The 23,823-nt window shown below is 36.2% G+C and overlaps 2 protein-coding genes across 5 annotated transcripts in view; one reads left to right on the top strand and one right to left on the bottom strand.

Annotated features, from left to right (window-relative positions):
• CPNE3 (copine 3) overlaps window positions 1-8,973 on the bottom strand; it is a 26,073-nt gene extending 17,100 nt beyond the window's left edge. Inside the window, exons 1-7 of the mRNA XM_034422376.3 lie at window positions 8,484-8,973; window positions 5,487-5,618; window positions 4,045-4,224; window positions 3,003-3,077; window positions 2,303-2,374; window positions 1,149-1,232; window positions 744-833 (exon numbers count right to left, since the gene is read on the bottom strand). Of these exons, the coding sequence (XP_034278267.2) occupies window positions 744-833; window positions 1,149-1,232; window positions 2,303-2,374; window positions 3,003-3,077; window positions 4,045-4,224; window positions 5,487-5,618 (633 nt within the window). The 5' untranslated portion in view covers window positions 8,484-8,973. The remainder of the gene's footprint in view (window positions 1-743; window positions 834-1,148; window positions 1,233-2,302; window positions 2,375-3,002; window positions 3,078-4,044; window positions 4,225-5,486; window positions 5,619-8,483) is intronic.
• Window positions 8,749-23,823, top strand: RMDN1 (regulator of microtubule dynamics 1). 4 transcript variants are annotated; one of them, XR_004592298.3, is made up of 11 exons: window positions 8,749-9,503; window positions 11,726-11,843; window positions 14,854-14,941; window positions 15,572-15,731; window positions 17,128-17,217; window positions 18,670-18,725; window positions 20,680-20,767; window positions 21,174-21,204; window positions 22,449-22,582; window positions 23,043-23,167; window positions 23,667-23,823. XR_004592298.3 is itself a non-coding variant. In XM_034422379.2 (10 exons), the coding sequence occupies exons 1-10, from the start codon at window positions 9,360-9,362 to the stop codon at window positions 23,703-23,705; spliced, it is 948 nt and encodes a 315-aa protein (XP_034278270.1). In that variant the 5' UTR covers window positions 8,749-9,359; the 3' UTR covers window positions 23,706-23,823. The 4 variants fall into 4 exon arrangements, 3 of the variants coding, with proteins under 3 accessions (XP_034278270.1, XP_034278271.1, XP_034278272.1); XM_034422379.2 differs by lacking the exon at window positions 23,043-23,167; XM_034422381.3 differs by lacking the exon at window positions 23,043-23,167 and having other exon boundaries at window positions 8,925-9,056.

The following is a 23,823-nucleotide window of genomic DNA, read 5'->3' as shown; positions in this document are numbered from 1 at the left end:
TGTGGTTATCACGGTAGTGTTTAAATTCCAACACAGTATTAAAGGGAAAAGAAGGTTTAAATTAATTATCCAATTAAAGAAATAAGGCCTAAAGACATTAGGGAGCAGAGCTATAAGCATAGATGATTTGATGTAATATATGCAAAACTAGTTTTAAAAACAGTTTGTAAAACCCAGCCAGCTATTACTGATTTATCACATTTTAGAAACATGGATGGGTGAGGAACACGGTCTTACATGGGTGAGGAATATGGTCTTACATAAACTCAATTACAGATGCATCACTAAAGAACTAGATCATCTTTCCCCACCTTCCATATGTTGCTTTTTCACCAGCTGAAGACTGGCCAACAGGCCTGCTGGTTGGATGCTGGTAGGAGTTGTAGTCTAATATAGTTTAATACAAAAAGATGCCGCCAAACTAGGGAAATTCTTGAATAGGCAGCTTCTGTGTCAACTGAGGCACATTCTCCTTATCAATCTATGATATTTTGGTAATTGATTAGAATGAAAGTTTGCTTGTTTTGACAATCAAATCATTCACTACCCACCAGTGTATTTTGCTGCCAAATTTATGAATCTCTTTAATTTTCAGAATAACGTAAGCAAATCCTATTTAATGTACAATTCATTCATACCTCAAAAAAGCTACAGAACAGAAATTTATGTTAAGGTTCTAAATTAAAACACCTTTGTTCAAAACACTTTCAAATTATAATACTTCTGCTTTCCTTCAATATTACCTTGATTGCTTTGTCCATGTCACCATAACACAAAGAGTTGAGAGAGATTTTGAATGGCCTCCAGACAGGATTCAAATTATTTTTAATAACCTATAAAAGTATGTATTTGACATATTAGCATGACTTCTGAATAAATCATTTTGGATAATACCTGCTGTTCAATTATTCCAACAACTAGCACAAATTTATCCAAGAATATAACAAATGTATCGCTGTATAAGAAAGTAGGCCTTTATTTCAATATTGACATTGTTCTATTAAGAAAAAAATATATAATAAAAAAACCCTTCTTAAAACTTACAGCTGATTTTTTTAAAGTGCTATCCATTCAGAATTTAGCTGCAAAGTTTCAGAACTAAAGATGCTGAAATATGCTGTGATATGAAATAACCAAATGACACTTACTTCCGTCCTATGTACCATCACCCATTTTCCTTCAGATGTTTGCTTGTGAAATTCCAAATAAGGATCCGATTTTCCAAACAAATCCTGGAATTAGAAATAAGCTATGTGAATTATATTCCAAATAATCCTTTGTATTCTTTTGTAGTAATAGTCCTGTTGTCCAAAGTAATTCTGTTTATTCCCTCTCACTGATAGCTTTGCAAAGGGCTATGTATAATTTCTTTGATAATAGATTTTCTTCCTCGGAAAAAGTCAGGAAATGCATAACAATAAAACATTGTTCTCTAAAAGGGAACAATGGCAACAAACTAGGAAGGCAACCACCAAAAAATCAGGTTAAACAAGGAATGAAAAATCAGGATAATACCAAGATGGTTTTTTCTTTGCTTTAATTTATATGCCGCCTTCTCCGGAGACTCAGGGCGGCTTACAATGCGTTAAGCAATAGCCTTCATACTTTTGTATATTTATACAGTCAGCTTATTGCCCCCACAATCTGGGTCCTCATTTCACCTACCTTTGAAAGGATGGAAGGCTGAGTCAACCTTGAGCCTGGTGAGATCTGAACTTGCAGTAATTGCAAGCAGCAGATGTTAATAACAGTGCTTTAGTCCACTGTACTACAGGCTCTGTACTTTAGATGTCAAAAGGGTTTTGTGGCTCCCAGTGTTTTCTTTTCTGTGGAAACGGGTCCAAATGGCTGAGTGTTTAAGATTGTCAACCCGTTCTAAACCAAGAAATTATGATAATCCAAAACTTGATCTTATGCCATCAGAACCAGGTTTACAATTTTGAGTAAAACTTCCCATAGCGTGACAGTCTGAGTATAGCGATTTACAAAACAGCAAGTTGTGCAGGAACATGTCAAGAGAAATACTGCTGTGGAGGGCCCATACCAGTGGTGGGTTGCCCCCGGTTCGCACTGGTTCTATAAACCGGTAGTAAAACCGGCGGGAGGCCCCGCCCACTGACCCTGATGTCATGAAAACGCTTCTACGTATGCGCAGCCCTGTTTCGAACCGGTAGTAAAGATAAGTAGAACCCACCCCTGGCCTATACATTTCAATGTATAGGCCTAACAATCACCTTTTTGATATCTAACCCTGGAAACAAATTTTAGGAATTAAGGTGGGAAAGTTTTCCAGTTATCTCACCTTATTGTCTAGTTTCCTTGCTTCAACTTCAAGTAGGACTACACGGTTGTCTTTTATTTCTTCTGCACTAATCTGAATAAACACAGACCAATTAAGATACTCCATTCTAATAAATTATGGCTATGTTTTATTTTATGAATCAAACAACGAAACACAAACGGAAGATTCTACGAGAAGTACATGTGACATTTCTATCAGTTTCAGAAGCAACAATAATAATATATCATGCAGTTGCAGGTAACTTTTTAAATTTTTGCCCCTGGCTTTACTCAATGAGATTCTGCCTTGCTTTCATCGGAATAAGAGACATATATGCCATCCTGTTTGGAACTATTTTTATAAATGTTTTTAATTTTCAAAAGAATTTAGAAAATAACAAGATTACTATTTTAAAATATAAACTCAAATCTGATATGCAGCAGATTTGTCTTTGGATTAAAAATACAGTTTCCTATTTTTCAGACCACAAAAATGAAGAAGAAAATGTTGAACAAATGAGGAAAACATAAACAATAAATAGTTTTTAAGTTTATGGAAAAACACTTTACAAAACTTCAAACGCATATTTGCAGAAAAGTAAATCGCGCTCTGCTGAATGACAGACCATTCATTTCTCTTGCTTATATTTATATACCGGAAGGAGGTGGAAAAGAGAAACTAAAAAATAATCAATCAGAAAATTTCTGCTTTGTTTTCATACCGTAATTGCACCTTTTCCTGCAGGTTTGCCATTCCTTAACAGTAAAGGTCTGGTAAGTGTCTTGCTAGAAACAATCTGTAAAATACAGAAAATTCAGGAAAGGAAAGCAATTTATTACAATTACCACCTCTAGTAACTGAAGGTTGTTTCAGATGCAATTAATGTTTTATGAAGTCAAAAACTATAATCAAATCCATAATCGCCACCCCTGCCCTTTTGCTCATAAGCCACCGTATACCTTAGTTTTTGTTATACTTCAATTCTTACATTTAATTTAAATTAAAACTTAGTTTCCTAGTTTAGATGAAATAGAAAATACTGCACTAAGGAAGATATGAGAGAAGCTACAGTATACTCTAGGATAAAAAAAGAAAATTGTATCTGCCATACAGATCTTCTTGTTTTAATAAATATTAGTATAAAAAGCCATGATTATTATGGCTCAACCAAAGTAGTCAAATGTCCCAATGATATCTTCACCCATACTTGTCACTCTTCCTCAGCCCTAGGAAGGAGGCATGTCAAGCCATTTCTGAAATCTTGTCAAGCAAACTGCCGAGAATCAAAAGTGACTTGAAGGCCTACACATATGCACTCACACACATTAAATTAGAAAGCTTTTTAAATAGCCTACTAGTTTCCCATTCTGTTTTGATTTTAAAAATGGTTTAGAATCTGCAAATTGCTTTTAAAGAATATAGTTCTTTTATTGAAAAGGAGAGGGACAATAAATAACAATTTCTTCCATTTTCAATGTGTGTGCAAGGAACATTAATTAATTTTAGCATAAATGGAATTTCAAGTCCTGCCACTTGCTGGATCAAATTCAAGGTAAATGAACCAATTACAATTTCTAGAATGAAATCAATGGAAAGCACAAATTAACTGAAATTATACAAAAATCTGTTCATCAGGCAAGCTGGTTATTGCAACAGAACGTCCCTTGTAAAATAAAGATATCTTATCAATGTATTTTGGTCTTTTCCCCCCATGGCCAATGCTATTATAATTTAAGAAATGTCCAGAACCTGTTTGCACATACCTGTCCCAGTGTGCATTCAAATTCTCCTAAGAAGTCATCATCGTTCAGCTGAACAGTTGTATTGTCAATGTCAAAAACCCCAAATTTGAGTTTCTGAACTAGTTCAAAATAGTAATCAATCTGGAATTTCTTGGAAAATTTAGGGTTCAAACTGTTTTTGATCCTTTCTGTGCGATCAACCTGAAATACAGTATAGTGGCTCATCACCATTTTTTTAACTTCTGTTTGAGCATTCTGAAAAATGCACTCCCCCAGAAAATTAAAGAAAATAGGAGTAAATATGCAATCCCATACCTATTTATATTAGCATGGAGGAAGGAGTAATAAATATATTTGCCTCCTTGAATTATTTATAAAGTAATAAAGCAGGGATCAAATAATGAATAAAATGATATGCACAAATCTCAATTAAGTGTAAATAGATTTGCACAGGATTATGCTGAAACTTTTGTAAAATATAAACAGTATATTTTAGGCATGAAGAAATCTTTTAAAAAATCTTTACAATGATAGAATGCTGACAGATTTTCCTTCGCAGATTGCTAAAACATATAGTTGATTTAAAAAAAACTTTATTAATTGAATAAATGAAAGTTAATATAATAACACAGTAATACAAATATAATTTTAGATTACATCAATAATTAAATGCCAGGTCTGTTTATTTTGACCGAACTTACTTTCAAATAAATATGAAATGTTATTTTACCACTGCTTTTTCTATTTTTCAGAAGCATTTGAAATATTATGCAAAATCTTTTAACCCAACATGCAATTTTAGCAAAACCAGAAAATATGTACTTTTAAACTGGCATTATTTTATTAATTCTTTGCACTGCAAAGCTATCAAGGAACACCTATTCAATACAAGAAGTCCTCAATTTATAACCATTCATTCAGCAGCGGTTTGAAGTTATGGCAGTCATTTTGACCCACTGTATGTTGTGCTTTATGACCACATAGCTTCCCAGTTGAAGTCATAGGTCAAGGACTATTTGTAATGAGACTTCCTTCATACTTCTTTAATTATGTGTCATGCACATTCCATCTCCCGAAAAGACACTCAATCTTCCGGAAAAGATTTTCAAGACATCTGGCATAAGATCTACTATTCTGTTTTTGTGTCAGTTTGGCAAAGAAACAGAGCTCTTTTTACACTGCTTGAATGTGTAGAAATTGCCATTTGAAATGGTTAATGGTGCATTTTTGTTTAAAAATAAAGTAGTCCTGATACCTAAGGGCAAAGTCAAAAGAGGACTTCCTGAATTTGCTATTTCCCAATAACAAAGCAGTCAGACTGTATTAATAACAATAGCACTTAGACTTATATACCGCTACACAGTACTTTCCAGCCCTCTCTAAGCCGTTTACAGAGTCAGCATATCGCCCCCAACAATCTGGGTCCTCATTTCACCGACCTCCCAACGGCCATTATAACATACCTCATACCACTGCTGTCCACTTGTGTATTGAAGTAGCACACAAAGTGGGTCTGACTTGGAGCTAATATCTCTATCCAGGAGATTGTTGCAAGAAACAGTCAACTCCACCTTAGTTACACACTGTGCCGCCATCTGCAACAAGATGAGAAAATCAATTATCATGTGTACCCTGCATATATCAATAATTTGTTAGCTTATTTAGCAAGTTGTACCCACATGTAACTTTTGAAATTATATCCCTCCAGCTGCTACTGTTCTTAATGTCACTTAATTTACCATGTATTTAGACTTTTAATATATCATCCCATGTTATCCACTGCTTTCTTATATTGTCTATTTACTCTTGCTTTCAATCAAGCACCTTGTGCAAATATTAAGACAAATATGGATAATACATGAATTTTATATTTTCAGTAACCAGGGATCAACTGATATACACATATTTACTTGAGATGTAACTTGAAAATCACACACTTTATGCAATGTAATCTAATCTTGGGAAAAAAGATTATAGAAAAAATGTAAGCTTTGTAATTGAGAGCCAATTTGGTGCAATGGTTATGGTGCTGGCCTAGAAACTAGGAGACTTGCGTTTTAGTCCAGGCTTAGGCATGAAAGCTATGAGAGTGATAGTTTGTGCCAGTCATCCTCTCCCAGCCCAATTCACTTTGCAAGGTTGTTATAAAATAGGAGGAGTACGGACTATTATATATGTCTGCTACTCTGAGTTACTTCTAGAGCAGGGCTGTCAAACTCCCAACCCAAGGACTAGATGCGTGAAATGCTGGCCATGCCCACGCACATCACACAACCAGTAAACTAGTTAACAAAACTGTAGGAAGTTAGCACCCACATCTCTCCTAGAAAAATGAAATATTCTAGGAAATATTAAAAGGCAGAATATTATCTCTAAAAGAGAAACAGAAATCTTAAAACAGAAACTCAGCCCCCACACTCTCAACAGCCCACAGCAAATGTCAGCACTTAAGAGATAACTAGGTCTATTCATAAGCAAATGCCCTCACCCAAGTTCCAACAAAGATAGGATTATCCCTCTACCCATCTAGCAACAGAACTCACCACATGGCACCTGGGGAGATTACATCACCCAGCAAGATTCAACCAAGCTTGGGACTCAAAAGACAACCTACAAAGTTACCCCTGCATGGCCCCATGGGAATCTGACAACCAAATCAGAATACAAGCTCAAATCCAAAGCCCAACAAAGGTATAAATCTCTCTCACACACACACCCATGTGCTTTTTTGCCAGGACTTCATGTGGTCCTGTCCACCATTAGACTATCTTTTCAAGCAATCTCCATGTTTCCAGTGTCTTTCTCCCCACTTGAAACTGAACCCAGATGGACATTTCTTCCAACAAAACCCAGTTTCAGAGGCTGCAGAGTCATTCTTAAGGGCCTTCCAGAGAGTTCATTCTTCAAAATCTCATGGAACACAATTATGGAAGAGTGCAACATAGCTTCCAGAGAAAGGGAGTGTGATGAAAAAACAACACCTTTCTTTGTATCCCTGTGGGGGATCTTTCACAAGGAAGAAAATGTAGAAAATCTTTGGGTTATTTTGTGATAATAGTTAGTCCTACCAGATGTAAGACTAAGGAAAAAATACAATACTGCACTAGCACATAAGTGCAAAGATAACACTGGGTCGCATAATGTCATGCGATGATCTAAACCAGAGGTTCTCAATTGGTGATAAAGAGAGGACTCAGCAGCAGCATAGATAGGACCCATGAAAAACATTTTAAAATAGTAAATTACAAATATAAGATAATATCTGTAAGCATAATATCCTTTTCAAAAAAAAAATGCAACCCTGTACTTCTGAGGGAGACAGTTTGGCGTAGTGGTTCAGCCATTAAGGCACCAAGCTAGAAACCCAGAGCTTTAGTCTTGCCCTAGGCAGCAAGCCAGCTGGGTGACTTTGGACCAGCCACTCCCTTTCAACCCTAGGAAGTAAGCAATGGCAAACCACTTCCCAAATCTTGCTAAGAAAATTGCAGTGTCTTGACCAGGCAGTCACCAGGAGTCAACACTGACTTGAAGGCACACGTGCACTCACAAATCTCTGAATGAAAGAGTAGAGTAAATAGCCAAATAGGTTTTTGTTTCTAACAGTGGGGTCAGTGGTGGGTTTCAAAATTTTTTACTACCAGTTCTGTGGGTGTGGCTTGGTGAGTGTGGCGTGGCTTAGTGGGCAGGGCATGGCATGGCTTGGTGGTCGTGGCAGGGGAAGGGTACTGTAAAATCTTCATTCCCTCCTCACTCCAGGGGAAGGTTACTGCAAAATCCCCATTTCCACCCCATCAGCTGGGACTTGGGAGGCAGAGAATAGATGGGGGCGGGGCCAGTCAGAATTTTTACTACCGGTTCTCTGAACTACTCAAAATTTCCGCTACCGGTTCTCCAGAACTGGTCAGAACCTGCTGAAACCCACCTCTGAGTGGGGTCCAACTTCTTAAAAGAAATCAGCAGGGTCCTAAACCTTCTCGCCCTTTCTCTTGTCACAGCCTGCACAGGTAAAGCACTAAGTGGACCTAGCATATCATTCATTGCCTTTAATTCCTCAACACACCCAATATGTCCCAAAAGCCACACCTATTGGCAGCAGCTTTTTTTCCCAAAATTATCTACAACACAGATACGAATTCGCCCAAAAAGTTGTCTCCCGGCCTGTAATCTACCCCCCATGTATGACTGATATTAAGGATCAATAACAATCAACCTATTTATATAAACTTTCTTTCTCTGCGGTTATTCTCCCCCTCACCTAAACGAACCTTTTCTGTCTTTTTAATCCCTCTGCCCCCCCCCCACACACACCCCCGCACCCTTCCGGCTCCTCTTTCTTCTACCTCGGCTAGTGTTGCTCAAACTGATGCCCTTCAAGGTCCCACCATCCCCCGGCCAGCCCGACCAAAAAGGATGCAATTAGTCGACCCCCATCTGGAAGGAAGACTCGCCGCTGTACCGACCTCGAGAGATCACACCAGCAGCGATCCGTAAGCAGTGATCCTTCTCCTCCGGCCTCGCCCAGTTTCTGTTCCACGAAGCAAGGCAATATATAATGCAACGCAACGCAAGCTGCAGCGGTAAGGCCGCTCAGGTATTTAAAGGGGCGGCGCTTCTACCGTCTCCCCCCCCCCCCGCCTTTTTCCTCGCTGCCAATTGTGTAATCCAAGCAATTTTCCCCAACGTGGAAAGCCAGCCAGTTGTTGGCACCCAAAGGCGCATGCGCTCTGCTTTGAGTCTGTAAAGGTGATTGGTTGGTGTTTTTTTTTTTTTAAAAGATTCCTAGACCAACCTTGGCATCTTTAAACCTGGCGGACCTCAACTCCTAGAATTCCCCAGGCAGCAAAGGGAATTCTGGGAGTTGAAGTCCGCCAGGCTTAAAGTGGCCAAGGTTGGAGACCCCTGTCCTAGACTAACCAAAATTTTGTGGGATGCTCCTTTTCTGAAAATGATAGGGATCACGTGATAGAACTCTGGCAACTGGGCTTCTCCGCGCGTGGGAAGTCAATGCCATGAAGTCTTTTTTTTCAAACTGGGTAAGATGTCTAGACTTCAACTCCCAGAATCCCCCCTTAAGTCCTCAGGGAAAAGCCAAGAGGGCGGTGGGATGCTTTGAGTAATCACGGTTGCCAAGGAAGAGCGGAATGAATGCAACTCGGATCTTGTTCCCTCCGGATTTTTTTAAAGAAGGGGACATGAGGCTTTTCCGGTGTGGATCACAGCCGTGCGAAAAGGCTGTGGAGGAGTTGAACGGGCAGTTCCTGTTTCCGGCATATGCGAGGAGAAAGGGTGATTTCGGGAGTGCGGGGAAAAAAAAATAGCAAGGAAAGGTTTTTGTCATGGCGCTGGGGAAGGTGTCGGTGCGACGTTGGCTTCGAAGTTGCTCTTTCCTGGAGACACGTTTCTTTCGCGAGGCTCCAAGAATAAAACCCGGCTGCAGCCGTCAACTTTCTTCAGGCCATGGAGGAAAAAGGGGAGTCGAGGTATGGACTGGGTTATAGGCGCATCCCTTCTTATCCTCTCCTGTGCAGGGCCCGAGTTCGTTCCGGGAGAGGAGAAAATAATGCTCTCGGTTTGATTGAAAAACATGGCTCTCCTAAATGTTTTTTTAATCTGACTTCGTCTTCTCTCCAGTATGAATTATTCCTTCATCTATGTATACTGCACGAGTCAAAAAGAGGGCTGTGAAAATGTTTACAGACACCTCACATCCTGGACATAAACTGTTTCAACTCCTACCCTCAAAACGACACTATACAGCACTGCACACCAGAACAACTAGACACAAGAACAGTTTTTCCCGAATGCCATCACTCTGCTAAACAAATAATTCCCTCAACACTGTCAAACTATTTACTAAGTCTTCACTACTATTAATCTTCTCATCGTTCCCAGCACCCATCTTCTTCTACTTATGACTGTATGACTGTAACCTTGTTGCTTGTATCCTTACGATTTATATTGATATTGTTCCTGATTACTTGTTTGTACCCTATGGCTATCATTAAGTGTTGCACCTTATGATTCTTGATGAATGTATCTTTTCTTTTACGTACACTGAGAGCTTATGCACCAAGACAAATTCCTTGTGTGTCCAATCACACTTGGCCAATAAAAAAATCTATTCTATTCTATTCTATTCTATTCTATTCTATTCTATTCTATTCTATTCTATTCTATTCTATTCTTTAACCCTATGACGATAAGATGTAATACTCTTCTTCGAGCTTCCTAATTTGCTGAGTAGGAAAATCAGAAAAATTAGGATAATAGACTATAAATAAGCGGAAGCAGTATGCTCCATCCCATATTTGGGTAGACCAGGTTGCCCTGAGAAAAAACACTTAGAATAATAGACCTTTTTTTTTTTTTTTCTTTGAGAAAAATATATAGCGTTTTGGAAATGTCTGTGGGTATTCTCAGTCATCCAAGGTCATGGTTATCACAAAGGTGCTTTTTCAAGAGACAATTGGACTTCCTGGTTTTTCTTTGAAGATATGTAACTGTAACAGAGTTGGAAGGGACCTTGGAGGTCATCTAGTCCAACCCCCTGCTCACACAGGAGAGCTGTACTAGGGATTTGAACCGCTGAACTGCTGACCTTTCTGATCAACAAGCTCAGTGTCTTAGCCACTGAGCCACCTAGTCAGGTGTTTGAGAGCTGAAGAAGCTTCTTGGATGAGAAGCGAAAAGCCAGAAAGTCCAGTTGCTTCTTGAAAAAGTAGCTTCAGACATTTGGGGAATGTTTGCTTTACTGACGAAACAATTTATAAAGAGACATAGAAATAATTCTTGGTGCTTCCAAGTTGTTTTTAACGTCTGTGTTTTATTCTTGTAGTATTTTGTTCTTGGACAAATATTCCCTTCCCCTGAGGGAGAGAGGGAGAATAGTTGTCCAAACAACTTGGAGGGTTTCATGGTTTTATTGTTGTTTTATGCCTTCAAGTCAGCTTTGACTCCTTCAAATCAGTTTTGACTCCTGCCAGGCTATTCCTGCAGTTTTCTTGACAAGATTTCCAGAAGTGATTTCCCATTGCCTCCTTCCTTGGGTTGAGGGAGAGTTTAAGAGGGAATGACTTGAAGTCAGTTGGCTTTGTGCGTAAGGTAGAACTAAACTAGTAAATTCAGGTCACACTTTGACTAGCTTATGTGTGTGTCCTGTACTTATACATATGTTCTCCAAGATGAGTGTAATAGAATTGGAATCCATATTCTAGAATATTTTAGTGAGAAAACCTTAAACATTTTAAAGTATGTAATTAGAATGCCTGCTTAATTTTAAATTCCTGTTTTTCATGCATGTTAACAGGAGGGAAAGATACATTGAGGCTTGAGGTTTTTAAGCTTACAATATTTTGTTTCATTGTAAACAAGATGCCCTGATAAAATGGTCACAGCTGAAAAAGAACCAAAGGTAGCACTGAATTATTTGGGGGACAGAAATATAGAGTTTATCGATAGAATGAACTAAAGATTTGTGACATACAATAGATAGCTTTTAACACACTGAAATATGTGAAGTTACATATTACCATAAAAAAGCAATGACCCTAATTCCATATTATAGTAAGCCACAATATGTCTTAGCATAGTACTTGGTACTAATGCTCAAATTCCACCTTTATCCACTTTGTGAACATATATGCTTAGATTTTAAAAAAATGGTATCAGATTTGTAAATAGCTATATTGATTTTTTTTATTAGGTGTTTGAAAAATCCAGAATTTTCAAAAGAGGATTTATATTCTCAGCATTGTCCTACCTGGGATACAACACTTATCTAGTAATCTCTCGGTCTGCTATGGTTCGTGCTGATGTGAAAGGTAAGAATTTTTTTTTCTAAAAATGTAGAGTTGTCAAATCCAATCCCCCATCCCTAAAATATAATCTGATTTTTTTATTAGAGGAAGGACTAAGTATGGCTGCTTATAAGAGATACAGTTTGTTTTCTCTCTCAGTTATTTATAAATCAAATTTATAAAGCCACACAACTCACTAAAACTCTAATGGCATACAGATTATATAATACAATATAGTATAAAACAAATAATGTGATAACCAGGGAAACCCCAGTAGAAAACACACACTTGGGTGACGCCTACTCTACCTTACCTATGGCCTGGAGGGAAAGCCAGGTCTTCAGTATCCAATAAAAGGATAGCAAGTTCAAAGTAATGTGATCCTATGGGGAATATCAAGTGGAAGAGGATATTTGATGATTCTGAGGCCTAGCACTGAGGTGACTCAGCGAAGAAAAATCCATATGTTCAGCCTTGGAAATATTTAGATACTGATTTTGTTCTCTAAAATGGAAAAGGGGACTATCAGTCTGATATTTCATTCTTTCAATCAGTATTTTAAAACCCTGAAGGTTTAAGGAATCCCTTTCACCCTTCATACCCAATACAAAAGAGGACAGTCTGAAAATATTGGACCCATGTTCTGGAGATCTTGGAAACTGCAAATAATGTTGCAGACTATAATTTTGTATGCTTTCTATCAGAGCTCTTAAACAACCTTGAAGCCCAGGAATTAGTTATGTATTTAAAGTAATCAAATAGAAGGATTTTACTTAGAAAAATATTGATGAGATGGAAGCTCAGCCTTAAGATGATTATTGAAATGGAGATTGGCACTGGTATCTGTATTGATACAGGATTTGCTGCTGATGGATGGTTTAAAATATATATAAAGTGGATTTTGCATATTTTGTTTCTTTACAAAGTTTATATTTTTCTAAATACATATATAAAATATTTATCATATTAACATATTCCTTCTCTGTCTGATTTTGTTCTTTTATATACAGTCATGGCCATAAATGTTGGCACCCCTGAAATTTTTCCAGAAAATGAAGTATTTCTCACAGAAAAGTATTGCAGTAACAGATGTTTTGCTATACACATATTTATTCCTTTTGTGTGTATTGGAACAAAACCAAAAAAGGAAAAAAAGAGGAAAAAAAGCAAATTGGACATAATGTCACACAAAACTCCAAAAATGGGCTGGACAAAATCATTGGCACCCTTTACTTAATATTTGGTTGCACACCCTTTGGAATAACTGAAATCTGAAAACTGAAATCAGTCGCTTCCGATAACCATCAATAAGCTTCTTACACCTCTCACCCAGAATTTTGGACCACTCTTCCTTTGCAAACTGCTCCAGGTCTCTCTTATTGGAAGGGCGCCCCTTCCCAAAAGCAATTTTAAGATCTCTCCACAGGTGTTCAATGGGATTGAGATCTGGACCCATTGCTGGCCACTTCAGAACTCTCCAGCGCTTTGTTGCCATCCATTTCTGGATGCTTTTTGATGTATGTTTGGGGTCATTGTCCTGCTGGAAGACCCAAGATCTTCGACGCAAATCCAGCTTTCTGACACTGGGCTCTACAGTGCGACCCAAAATCCGTTGGTAATCCTCAGATTTCATGATGCCTTGCACACATTCAAGGCACCCAGTGTCAGAGGCAGCAAAACAACCCCAAAATATCAGTGAACCTCCACCATATTTCACTGTAGGTACTGTATTCTTTTCTTTGTAGGCCTCATTCCATTTGCGGTAAACAGTAGAATGATGTGCTTTACCAAAAAGATCTAACTTGGTCTCATCTGTCCACAAGACGTTTTCCCAGAAGGATTTTGGCTTACTCAAGTACATGTTGGCAAACTGTAGTCTTGCTTTTTTATGTCTCTGTGTCAGCAGTGGAGTCCTCCTGGGTCTCCTGCCGTAGTGTTTCATTTCATTTAAATGTCGATGGATAGTTCGCGCTGACACTGATGCTCCCTGAGCCTGCAGGACAGCTTGAATTGCTTTGGAACTTGTTTGGGGCTGCTTATCCACCAGCCGGACTATCCTGCATTGGCACTTTTCATCAATTTTTCTCTTCCGTCCACGCCCAGGGAGATTAGCTACAGTGCCATGGGTTGCAAACTTCTTGATAATGTTGCGCACTGTGGACAAAGGCAAATCTAGATCTCTGGAGATGGGCTTGTAACCTTGAGATTGGTGATATTTTTCCACAATTTTGGTTCTCAAGTCCTCAGACAGTCCTCTTCTCTTTCTGTTGTCCATGCTTAGTGTGGCACACACAGACACACAATGCAAAGACTAAGTGAACTTCTCTCCTTTTTATCTGCTTTCAGGTGTGAGTTTTATATCGCCCACACCTGTTACTTGCTCCAGGTGAGTTTAAAGGAGCATCACATGCTTGAAACAATCTTATTTATCCACAATTTTGAAAGGGTGCCAATGATTTCGTCCAGCCCATTTTTGGAGTTTTGTGTGACATTATGTCCAATTTGCTTTTTTTCCTCCCTTTTTTGGTTTTGTTCCAATACACACAAAGGGAATAAACGTGTATAGCAAAACATGTGTTACTGCAATACTTTTCTGTGAGAAATACTTCATTTTCTGGAAAAATTTCAGGGGTGCCAACATTTACGGCCATGACTGTATCACCTAATACTTATATCACCTATTTTCTTTGTTGTGCCAATAATACTGTTGACTCATGACTTGTCTAATTTATCTGAGAGGAGGTAAATTGGGAAAGATTAGACTAGATCAGTGTTTTATCTTTAATCTTATAGCTCTTTGACACTGACTCAGAAAGAGGGGTAGTTGTTGGAAACACTTCCTGTTAATAGACAAAACCTAACAGTACCATATAAAGCTGTTGATAGAAAGATGTTTTGATTATCATGATGCTATTGTCTGATGCTTGTAATATTAGTATGTCTGTATGCAATTACATCAATTATTTTTCTATAAAGTAATGCCTGTTTCACAGATGAGCAGATTCACTGAATTCCTGTTTTATTATATCATAAGTTGGTGAAATCCTAGATCAAGCAGACTATCTCTACGGAAGTGGAGAAACAGAAAAGCTTTATCAGTTGCTGAGTGAACACAAAAACAGGTACAATATGCTTTTTCAGCGTGCTCTGATTGGATGAGGTTGGCATAAAGCTCACAGCAATGGTACAAAATTACTAGATACATGGAAGGGTTGAAATCAGAATTTTAGAATACTTTATAATGGATCTTTTAAGTCCTTTTACTCTCATTTAAAAAACAACTTTTTCTTCTAATTGCTTTCAGTGGAAAACACTCAAAATGAAATAACACATCAGTGCATGACACTATAATAATTAAAATGAGCAATAAAACAGTTTGAAGTTCTAAGAAGATCAGTTTTTTTTTTTAATGCATTTAGAAGATTGGGAATGTACGGTTCATAAAAACTTTCTTTTTGGGTAAATTTGAATATACCCAGACTTTAATTTCTGGAGCTGATTATATTGGTAGAGTACCTCTACTTTCTAGATATAGTTCACTAGATATAGTTTGCTGCAAAATACTCAGTTAAAATTATTATAGTGTCATGCAGTGATGTGTTATTATTAAGCTGCCTTTATATTGTTGTATATAAAATTGTCCCACAGAACTATTGTTTGGTAGTTAAAAGTATAATAAATATGTCTTTACATTGATACCTTACTATGGTACATTATAATCAATATATCCTATTATATATGTTAATATGTAGTGAAAATGCACAAGTGTTATGGCGTCTGGCACGAGCTTTACGAGACCTTGCTCAGCTTAGTCAAACTTCAGCAGAAAAAAAGAAGCAGCTGGCTTATGAAGCCCTTGATTATGCAGAGAAGGCACTTGAGAAAGACAACACTTGTTATAGCGTACACAAGGTCAGATAAACAATTTACATTTTGTAGTGGCTCATTTCTGAGTTTAGGAATTTGAAAGGAAAATTGCAACAATTCCTTCATATCTTAAATGACAAACTCGTATTCGATTCATTTAATTATACAGCAATTATAATCTCAGGGTTCCCAGGCAAAACGCAGCAAAACACAGAAACCACCAAGTTCAGCTCTTTGGATAATGCTGGTTTAATGCGCGCTGGCTCCAGGTACACGCTGCAATCAAATTGATCTGAATTTGGTGCTATACCCATCCGGCTTGTGACACTTAAATAGCCCTCCCTTTAGTCATCACACCCATTAGCATGCCCATCAGTGAAACCTGGGTTACCATGCCGGTGCTTATTGTCCATCAGAGGAACGCTGGTAGCGTGTCGGCAGTTTCTCCCCTTGGTGCCAGCATTCGTCATTCTCCACAACCAGCAGCAAACACACTAGCATCCTTCCTAGCTCCGTCATATACACCTCCCCACACCCCGCACACAGCCGCCTAACACCCAGTGCCACCACCACCATCCCCATGTGTATGCAGGTCTGTTCCCGTCTTCCTTTTCATTCCATGTCAGTGTTGTCGAGCGCGAGGCTAGGCTCGACATATAATTTCAAACCAGCCTACCAAATGAAGTGAGATCAGAGAGTTCCAGAAACCCTAGCTGCTGTAATATTTCTACTGACTTGATTGCTTTAAAGTAGATACCAATATTGAAAATATTGCAACTAGTGATACATACCAAGGCATACTTAAAGGGAAAACAATGCAGATGTTGCTGCATGATCCCAAGTAAAGATTCAGTTGATTTAAAAGATGAAGATACATATAACTTAGATGTCCCTGGATGCTCCGGAGCACCCTTTTGCTTTTAAAACACAAGTATTGCATAGTGTAAGATAATAATTGTATACAATTGTACAATAATAATTGTAAATGAACTAAGTTATTGCCAGTTATTTCTGAGTTCAAATTTTAACTTTAAAAACCTAGAATGGCTTAGACAGTTATAGCTAGTCAGTTTCTGTTTGAGTATGAACCTGTCTAGACATTAACATAGAATTTCTTTTAAATGTCTATTTTTTCAGAGCCCTGTCTCAATGTAGGATGTGGGAAAGTTTCTTCTTCACTCTTCCAAAATTATTCTCTCAGGACTTTTATGTAATCTCAATTTAATTTAAAACCTCCTTCAGCGTGGCCTCGTAAGAAATTTTATGCCATTTATTTAGTTTTAACTATAGTTCATTTTAGACAGTTAACTACCTAGCATTCCCTGTTGACTGAAGCTTAAAATAAATCTTTGTTTAGTATGGTTAGAAATATATTTATGATAATAATTTAATCCCTAAATATTTCATATTGCTAAATAATCTATTTCATTCTTTTTATTAGTGGTATGCAATATGCCTCAGTGATGTGGGAGATTATGAAGGAATAAAGAAAAAAATCTCCAGTGCTTTTGTTATTAAGGAACATTTTCAGGTATTTAAAAGTATTAATTTTTGTATTAACCTTGTGTTCTCTGCCACACAACCTGAACATGAGGGAAGAGCAATTTATGATGAAGAATAAATTAGAAACTGAAGTGTTTTTAATTGTTGGATTATATATGAATCATTGAACTCTCACTGTCTTCATTAATAGGGAATGCTTAAAAATATTTTAATGGGTTTTGTCTAACATATACAAAAATACATTTTTGTAAGAAAAATATTACAAAAAAAGTAACATTTTTGAAGCCTACATTAGATACATTTAAGTAATAAGGAACCAAAGAAGGATAATTTGTTGTCACTGAAAAGTCATGGTCAGCATGAATTTAGAATGATAGTCCTTCATGTTTCAGAAGTCTTGCCATTCTTTTTTCAGAGGCGGTAATTTATGTTTGCTGCATGCTTGCTGAGGGACACAGTTCTAGTCCCAGGAACTTGAAGACTTCTGTACTTTTTTGCATTTCTATTCTTTTCAGTGTAGTTAAACTTTTTTGTTTAAGGGGGTGTTGAAATAACAAACATAAAGAGCAGTTTAAACTTTTCAATGTGTCATTATATGAAGTAGGAAATTAACATTTATTTAATTAACTTCTAAAATATAGAGCAGAAAAGGTAAACTAACTCATCTCAATTTATTTCAGTTTATTTGGCCATTTTTTCCTTTAATCCATGCTTAATCCATTGTTCACTGTAGCTCGGCCATATTATATGTTTTAAGAATTCACTATTTCTAATGGTCTTGACCTTTTCCTGGATTGTTAGAAATCTTTTGTGGTCCATTTCTCTTAAAGTACATAATAGTTAAAGTAAACTCCATGAAATAGGAAATTACCTGCGTCCTTGTTAATAAGCTCTTTCAAAATGGATAAGTAAGTTAGGTACAAAATGGAACATTTTGTCTCAATTTTCATCCTGGAGGTGATTTTTGGTGTTTTACTGGTATCAAGAATATAATAAACCATATTCTCTTTTAGAAAATGTACTTCTGAGAATACATAAACCACCCTGAAATACTTGAATTAGGTTGTTGGAGGGTCAGATATAAATCCTAGTGAGCACCTATTGAATGTTGCACATTCCTGATTATAATTTCTTCAGTGTTTCATTTTTCCTTCAACTACATGTTTCAGGATATTTGTGTTTTTAAATATAGTTTTGTGAGCTTGAACAGAGAAAGTTGGATGCTAGCAGGCTTAACTTAATGTTAGCTTTCAACCATCAGGATGTAAATCTGATCTATACAAGCCATAGACGTGTACTAAATATTAAGGATATTTCTCCCTAAATCATATGAAATTCATTACTTTTTTCAGACAAAAATATGCAATGATGTAATTTAATTGTTGCTAGGGATTAGGTAAGCAGGAAGGTAGGAGCTATGGAGGTAAATATTAAGCAATGATAAAGAAATGCTTTTGCTTTTTTTTTTTTTTTTAAACAGAAAGCAATTGATTTGAATCCAAAGGATGCTACTTCACTTCATCTTATGGGCATTTGGTAAGACGATCATTCTAAACAAAATTATATTTGAAATGCCAACATTTTTGCCTGATATGTGGAATGTGAAGTAATTGCACAATGCTTTTAGTATTTAGCAATACGTCTCTGAACAAATGAACTACTCTATCAGCATTGTCTTACATAACAGTATATATAAATTTTAGCAATATGTCTCCACTAGTTGTGTTTTTAAAACATTGTATTTGCATTTGATCCATCCTCATTTCCTTCTAATTAAACACCAAACTTACCTCTCCCCACTCTACTCTGTTAAGCATATCGATTTAATTATAGTGGTTTCTCAGTCATTATTTAGAAGATATGTCAAGGAGAAATTTACTTTTTGTATATATATATTCCCTGAATAATTTAAGTCAAGGATAAGCAACATATGGCTCTTTTGATATTTATTATGTGCCCTCAAGTTAGTGACAACTCTTAACAGCCACATAGATAACATATAGATTTTCTCCAAGACAATCTCCCTCACTTGGTCCTTGAGGTCTTCAATAGTACATTCATTCCCACTGTAACTCGGTCCATTGATCTTGCCTTCAGTGATTACTAAATTTCAACTTTAGTTAGCTCTAACTAACATGATAATCATAAGAGATCAGAGACTTGTATATGATAGTATTCGAAGGATCACATATTTTCCCATTCCAGTTTTTACCTAATGGTTAGAGATTGCATTTATTATTCATTAATATTTACTTTCCTGATCAACTATCATAAGTTTTGTCTCTCGTGGTAAGTTATTGACTGATTTATATCCTAGGTGGCAACATTTTGCTCAAACCTTATTTTAAAAAAGGCCTTCTTTTCTTCCATAATGTTGAGAACCTCCAAACTAGATAACGCATCTTAAAAGATCTGCAAACACAATGATGAATATTCTTGTCTTAAACAAAGGGACAAATAATGTATAATGAAAGAGATACAAGCTTTGACTTGTTAGTCATATTATTAGCAGTTTGAGTATTGGTCAAGCCTTATCTGAATAAATTAAGACTTTTACATTTCAGTTTTAACATTCTTTCATAAATGAATTTTCCTCAACTTCTCTAAGCATACTTCAGGTATTTTCCCCTAGACTTGGCATTTGTTCTTAAAGCATTCTTAGTAAGCATATCTTTATTTATTTATTCAATTTTTATAGCTGCCCATCTCAATTCAGTTGACTCCGGGAGGCAAATTATATCACAATAATTAAAACCATTAAAACAAAAATAGTTACAAATCGTATATTTGTTCCTCTTTGGCACTTTTCTTCAGCAATTCTTGAATGCTTTGGTGAGTCTTATCCTGATCTCACCCAGCATCCCATAAATCTTAATTAACTGTTCAATCCATCTACCAGCCACTTTTAATTTGGACAGAATAATGATTCTGTCTTCAACAATTATTCAAATGGCTAGTCTGTTTTAGCTGCTGTTCTATGTTAACTGTCAGCCTGATTTTCATTGATCAGTTTCTTCTAATCTTGACATGTTGTCCATGGAAGTTTCTAACATTTTATGCCACCTTTGAAGCTGCCATTCCTCCTCCAATGAGTAGCTGAACTAAGTCCTATTCTTATAACTTACCAACTGAACATAGCATAGACCGAGAAGAGAATGTGTTTGGCTTACTCTCTCTATTCTCAAAATCTCTTCAGAGTAAATATATATTTATCTGACTAGCCAAGTCATAATATGTCTGGGAATCAAAAACTAGTGTTCATACAGAAAAAACTAACCAGTGAGGCCTTTCTACACTTAAGTGGCATTTAACTTACAGCCTTCTCTAGTTCTTCTTTGGCAATGATTTGGAAGTATAATAGTCAGTTAAGCATACACCATTCTAGAGTTCGGTTAAAGTTAGAATTCACTGGCCTCCTCTAGTTATGTGGCTTTAAATATTGTGATCTTAGGAGACATACTTAATAAATACATTTTTCCCTATGTTATAGGTGTTACACATTTGCTGATATGCCATGGTATCAGAGGAACATAGCTGCTATTTTATTCTCAACACCACCCAGCTCTACCTATGAAGAAGTATGTGTCCCATTAGTATTTTCTATAGCTTTTTTGGGTGTATTATCCTTTAAAACTTTGGGGGGGGGGATGGAGATTGAAAGGTCAGTTCTTTATAAGCTATAGTGTCAGGCAGTATATTTTTGAATAAAACTTAGATTCTGAAAAATAAATATACCATCTACTAAATGACTAACTACTTATTGTTATTATCGATAATATACCAGCTATTTCACAAAATACATAACATTACATTTGTAAATAAATATATCATTTGAATATAAACTATAAAGCATATAGCATTACCTTTTGTGTTTTTCCTTAGAAAGCAAGTTACATTGCAGCTATTGAAGTATTTTAATTTTTATTGGAATGATTTGGATTATTTTAATAGTATTCTTCTAATCTTAATGCTAATGTCTTCTAGGCATTACAGTACTTTCAAAAGGCTGAAAATGGTAAGTTATGTAAGAAAGTACATTGCATGACAACTTTGAAATCAAAATTAAAATGTGTTAGATATTATATGAAAGTATAAATTATTTATAGCAAAGTCTCCCAGCATTTCCGGCTTTGTGGGGGGAAGGGGACGGTTCACACAAGTGGTTGGCAAGCATGCGTGAACGCAGCTCCATTTCTGTGAGCGGCATGCATGCGCACTGCCATTCACACAAATGGAGCACCACGCTCACGCGAGGATGGCCTGGGTGCCTTCGCTCGCCATTTCCATGGCCCAGTTCAGACACAGCCCACTAGTGGGGCACAGCCCACAGGTTGGGTACCCCTGATTTATAGTATTACATGAAAGAAGGATATAGATAAATGAAAGTTCTTCAAATTCCCTTCAGCTCTATCTAATATATCTACTTTGGTATCAATGTAGAATGAAAAAAATAGCATCTCTAGTCATTAGATACCCAAATTATAAATTGGAAAATCCATAGTGTTTCAGTACTGAAACAGTACTGAATATGCAACTTTTTAATTACACTATTTAATACACTTTCAAAAAGGATGCTAAAGGAACTATCTTGAAAGCATGTTATGAGTTTGTTTGTTAGAACAAGCGTTTCTTCTTTGTTTATTAAAATGTTTCTATTGATTATGGGAAGATTAAAATTAACACCACTAATTTATACATTGTGTTTCTCAGAAGAGGAATGTGAAATGTTTTAGTCATAAATGAACTTGCCTCAGAATTTGAATTATAAAGATGTATATTGAAGTGATTTTTATATTGAGGAACAGAAACAAAGTAATTTCTATCTTAAATTTAATATAAATCATATATATATATGATTAGTTAGTGCAAAATGACTGCTGACATAAGCCTGATGATGGCAGATGGGATTCTGCCGAAACGTCGCTTCTACCCTTTTAGGGATATATCCACAACTACACGGGAAGAAACCCGAAATATTAACTATACATACACACACACACACACACACACACACACACACACACACACACATATATATAAAATACAGAATGTCAGTCTAGTGATAATGAAATAAAAACATTACAGTGTAGATAGAACCAAATATCCTTTACCATTCCCATTCAGCAAAATGTATCACATTATCTCTTTTCTGTATATGTACTGAGATTATGCTTAACTTTTTAAAATATTAGAAGCAAATCAGCTTTACATTATAAATTAAAAACCAGAAGTTTTTTGTTTGTTTTCATTTTTGTGTAGTTGAACCAAATTTCTATAGTAAAAACTTGTTGTTCTTGGGAAAGACTTACATGAAATTAAATAATAAAAAGATGGCCCTTCTTTGGTTAACAAAAGCTAGAGATCGACTACCACATACAGAAGAAGATAAGCAGGTAAGTTACTTTCACAGCCAGATATGTATATAGATATAGAAAATACATTTCAAATATTCTTGTGCTAGAACACATACTGAACACACATCAGTGCTTTAATTAGCATTACACTGTAGCCTAAAGCTTTGTTTCCCGATCTTGGAAATATATTGTTCCACTTTCAGAACTAACCAGCCAACATGATCTTTGCTGAGAGTAATCATCTGTGAACTGGACAGCATCTAAATTTAATAAATTATTAATCTAAAGAAATCTTGGAAATGTATATTGAAATAAATCATAATTATGTTATGAAACGTTAGATGTTAACAGACTATCAAATGATTATAGAAATGTTAGATCTAGCGTAATATGAATATTGTTATAAAGCATTGTTAATGTTTTTCATCGAAACTAAGTTTAAAAATGGACAGTTGGAATAGAGGAATTTCCTGTAGATTTCTTTCTGTCCCTTTTTCAGGGGAAAAGGATTGAAAGGATTTCATAAATTTTGATAACGATACTCTGGTTGGGTTCCACTGTACTTCTTTGTGAGAATTTTACCTGGAGCTTGGCTTTTCAGTTTTAATTTATAGCAGCACTGAGGTAAATTGGTTTAAGTGATTATTATTGACTCAGATTTGTAACTAAGCAGAAACTTGAAACCAACTCTCTCAGTGGATGTTCAGAGCCCAATGTTTGTTTATTTAATATCTTTGTATACCCTTGCTGTTCACATTAAAAAAGAAATGTAGCACAAAATCCCATATAAAAATAAAAACAAGTTGTTGTGTTTTTTTTTTTTAAAAAAAAAGAGAGATGGTACTATTAAATCAAACTGGGGAAGGCTCAGCAAAAAGCCTGGCTTTTAAGATCTGGTGTAAAAGCAGTAAAGAGAGAGGCACTCTGATCTCCAGAGGGAGGCCGCTTCACACTGCATCAGTTTCTACCCGATCTAATCCTGGAAATAAATGTCTGCGTAGATTTTCTATTTTCTTAAAAAATATTCAAAGGCAAATTAGCAGACCAGTGCATTAACACAACTATTTTTTACATGATTTGCATACTGTGTCAAATGATAATTTTTTCACTTCTATTGTTCCAGGTACAAAAAGAAGCTTTGGAAATACTAAATTCCATATGACATGTTTACTCAAAATATATGAACTGATGAACTAAGCAACTAAACAGAAAACTAAACAGTTATATTGTGGTTTAAATTGGTATATGGAGAAAATAATAAATTCCAGATTTTACTGACA

This window comes from Pantherophis guttatus, chromosome 3 (assembly GCF_059756535.1).
Source record: "Pantherophis guttatus breed Tessera chromosome 3, ASM5975653v1, whole genome shotgun sequence".
In the NCBI taxonomy this organism is placed as follows: Eukaryota; Metazoa; Chordata; class Lepidosauria; order Squamata; family Colubridae; genus Pantherophis; species Pantherophis guttatus.
Note: the sequence above shows the minus strand (reverse complement) of the source record. Positions and strands in the feature narration are given on the sequence as shown.

Bases quoted from the DNA above. Each gene is read 5' to 3' on its own strand.
- RMDN1 (XM_034422379.2), top strand. From the start codon at position 9,360: ATGGCGCTGGGGAAGGTGTCGGTGCGACGTTGGCTTCGAAGTTGCTCT. The intron at 15,732-17,127 runs GTCAGATAAACA...TCTTTTTATTAG, and splicing joins CTTGTTATAGCGTACACAAG to TGGTATGCAATATGCCTCAG. The intron at 20,768-21,173 runs GTATGTGTCCCA...AATGTCTTCTAG, and splicing joins CCAGCTCTACCTATGAAGAA to GCATTACAGTACTTTCAAAA.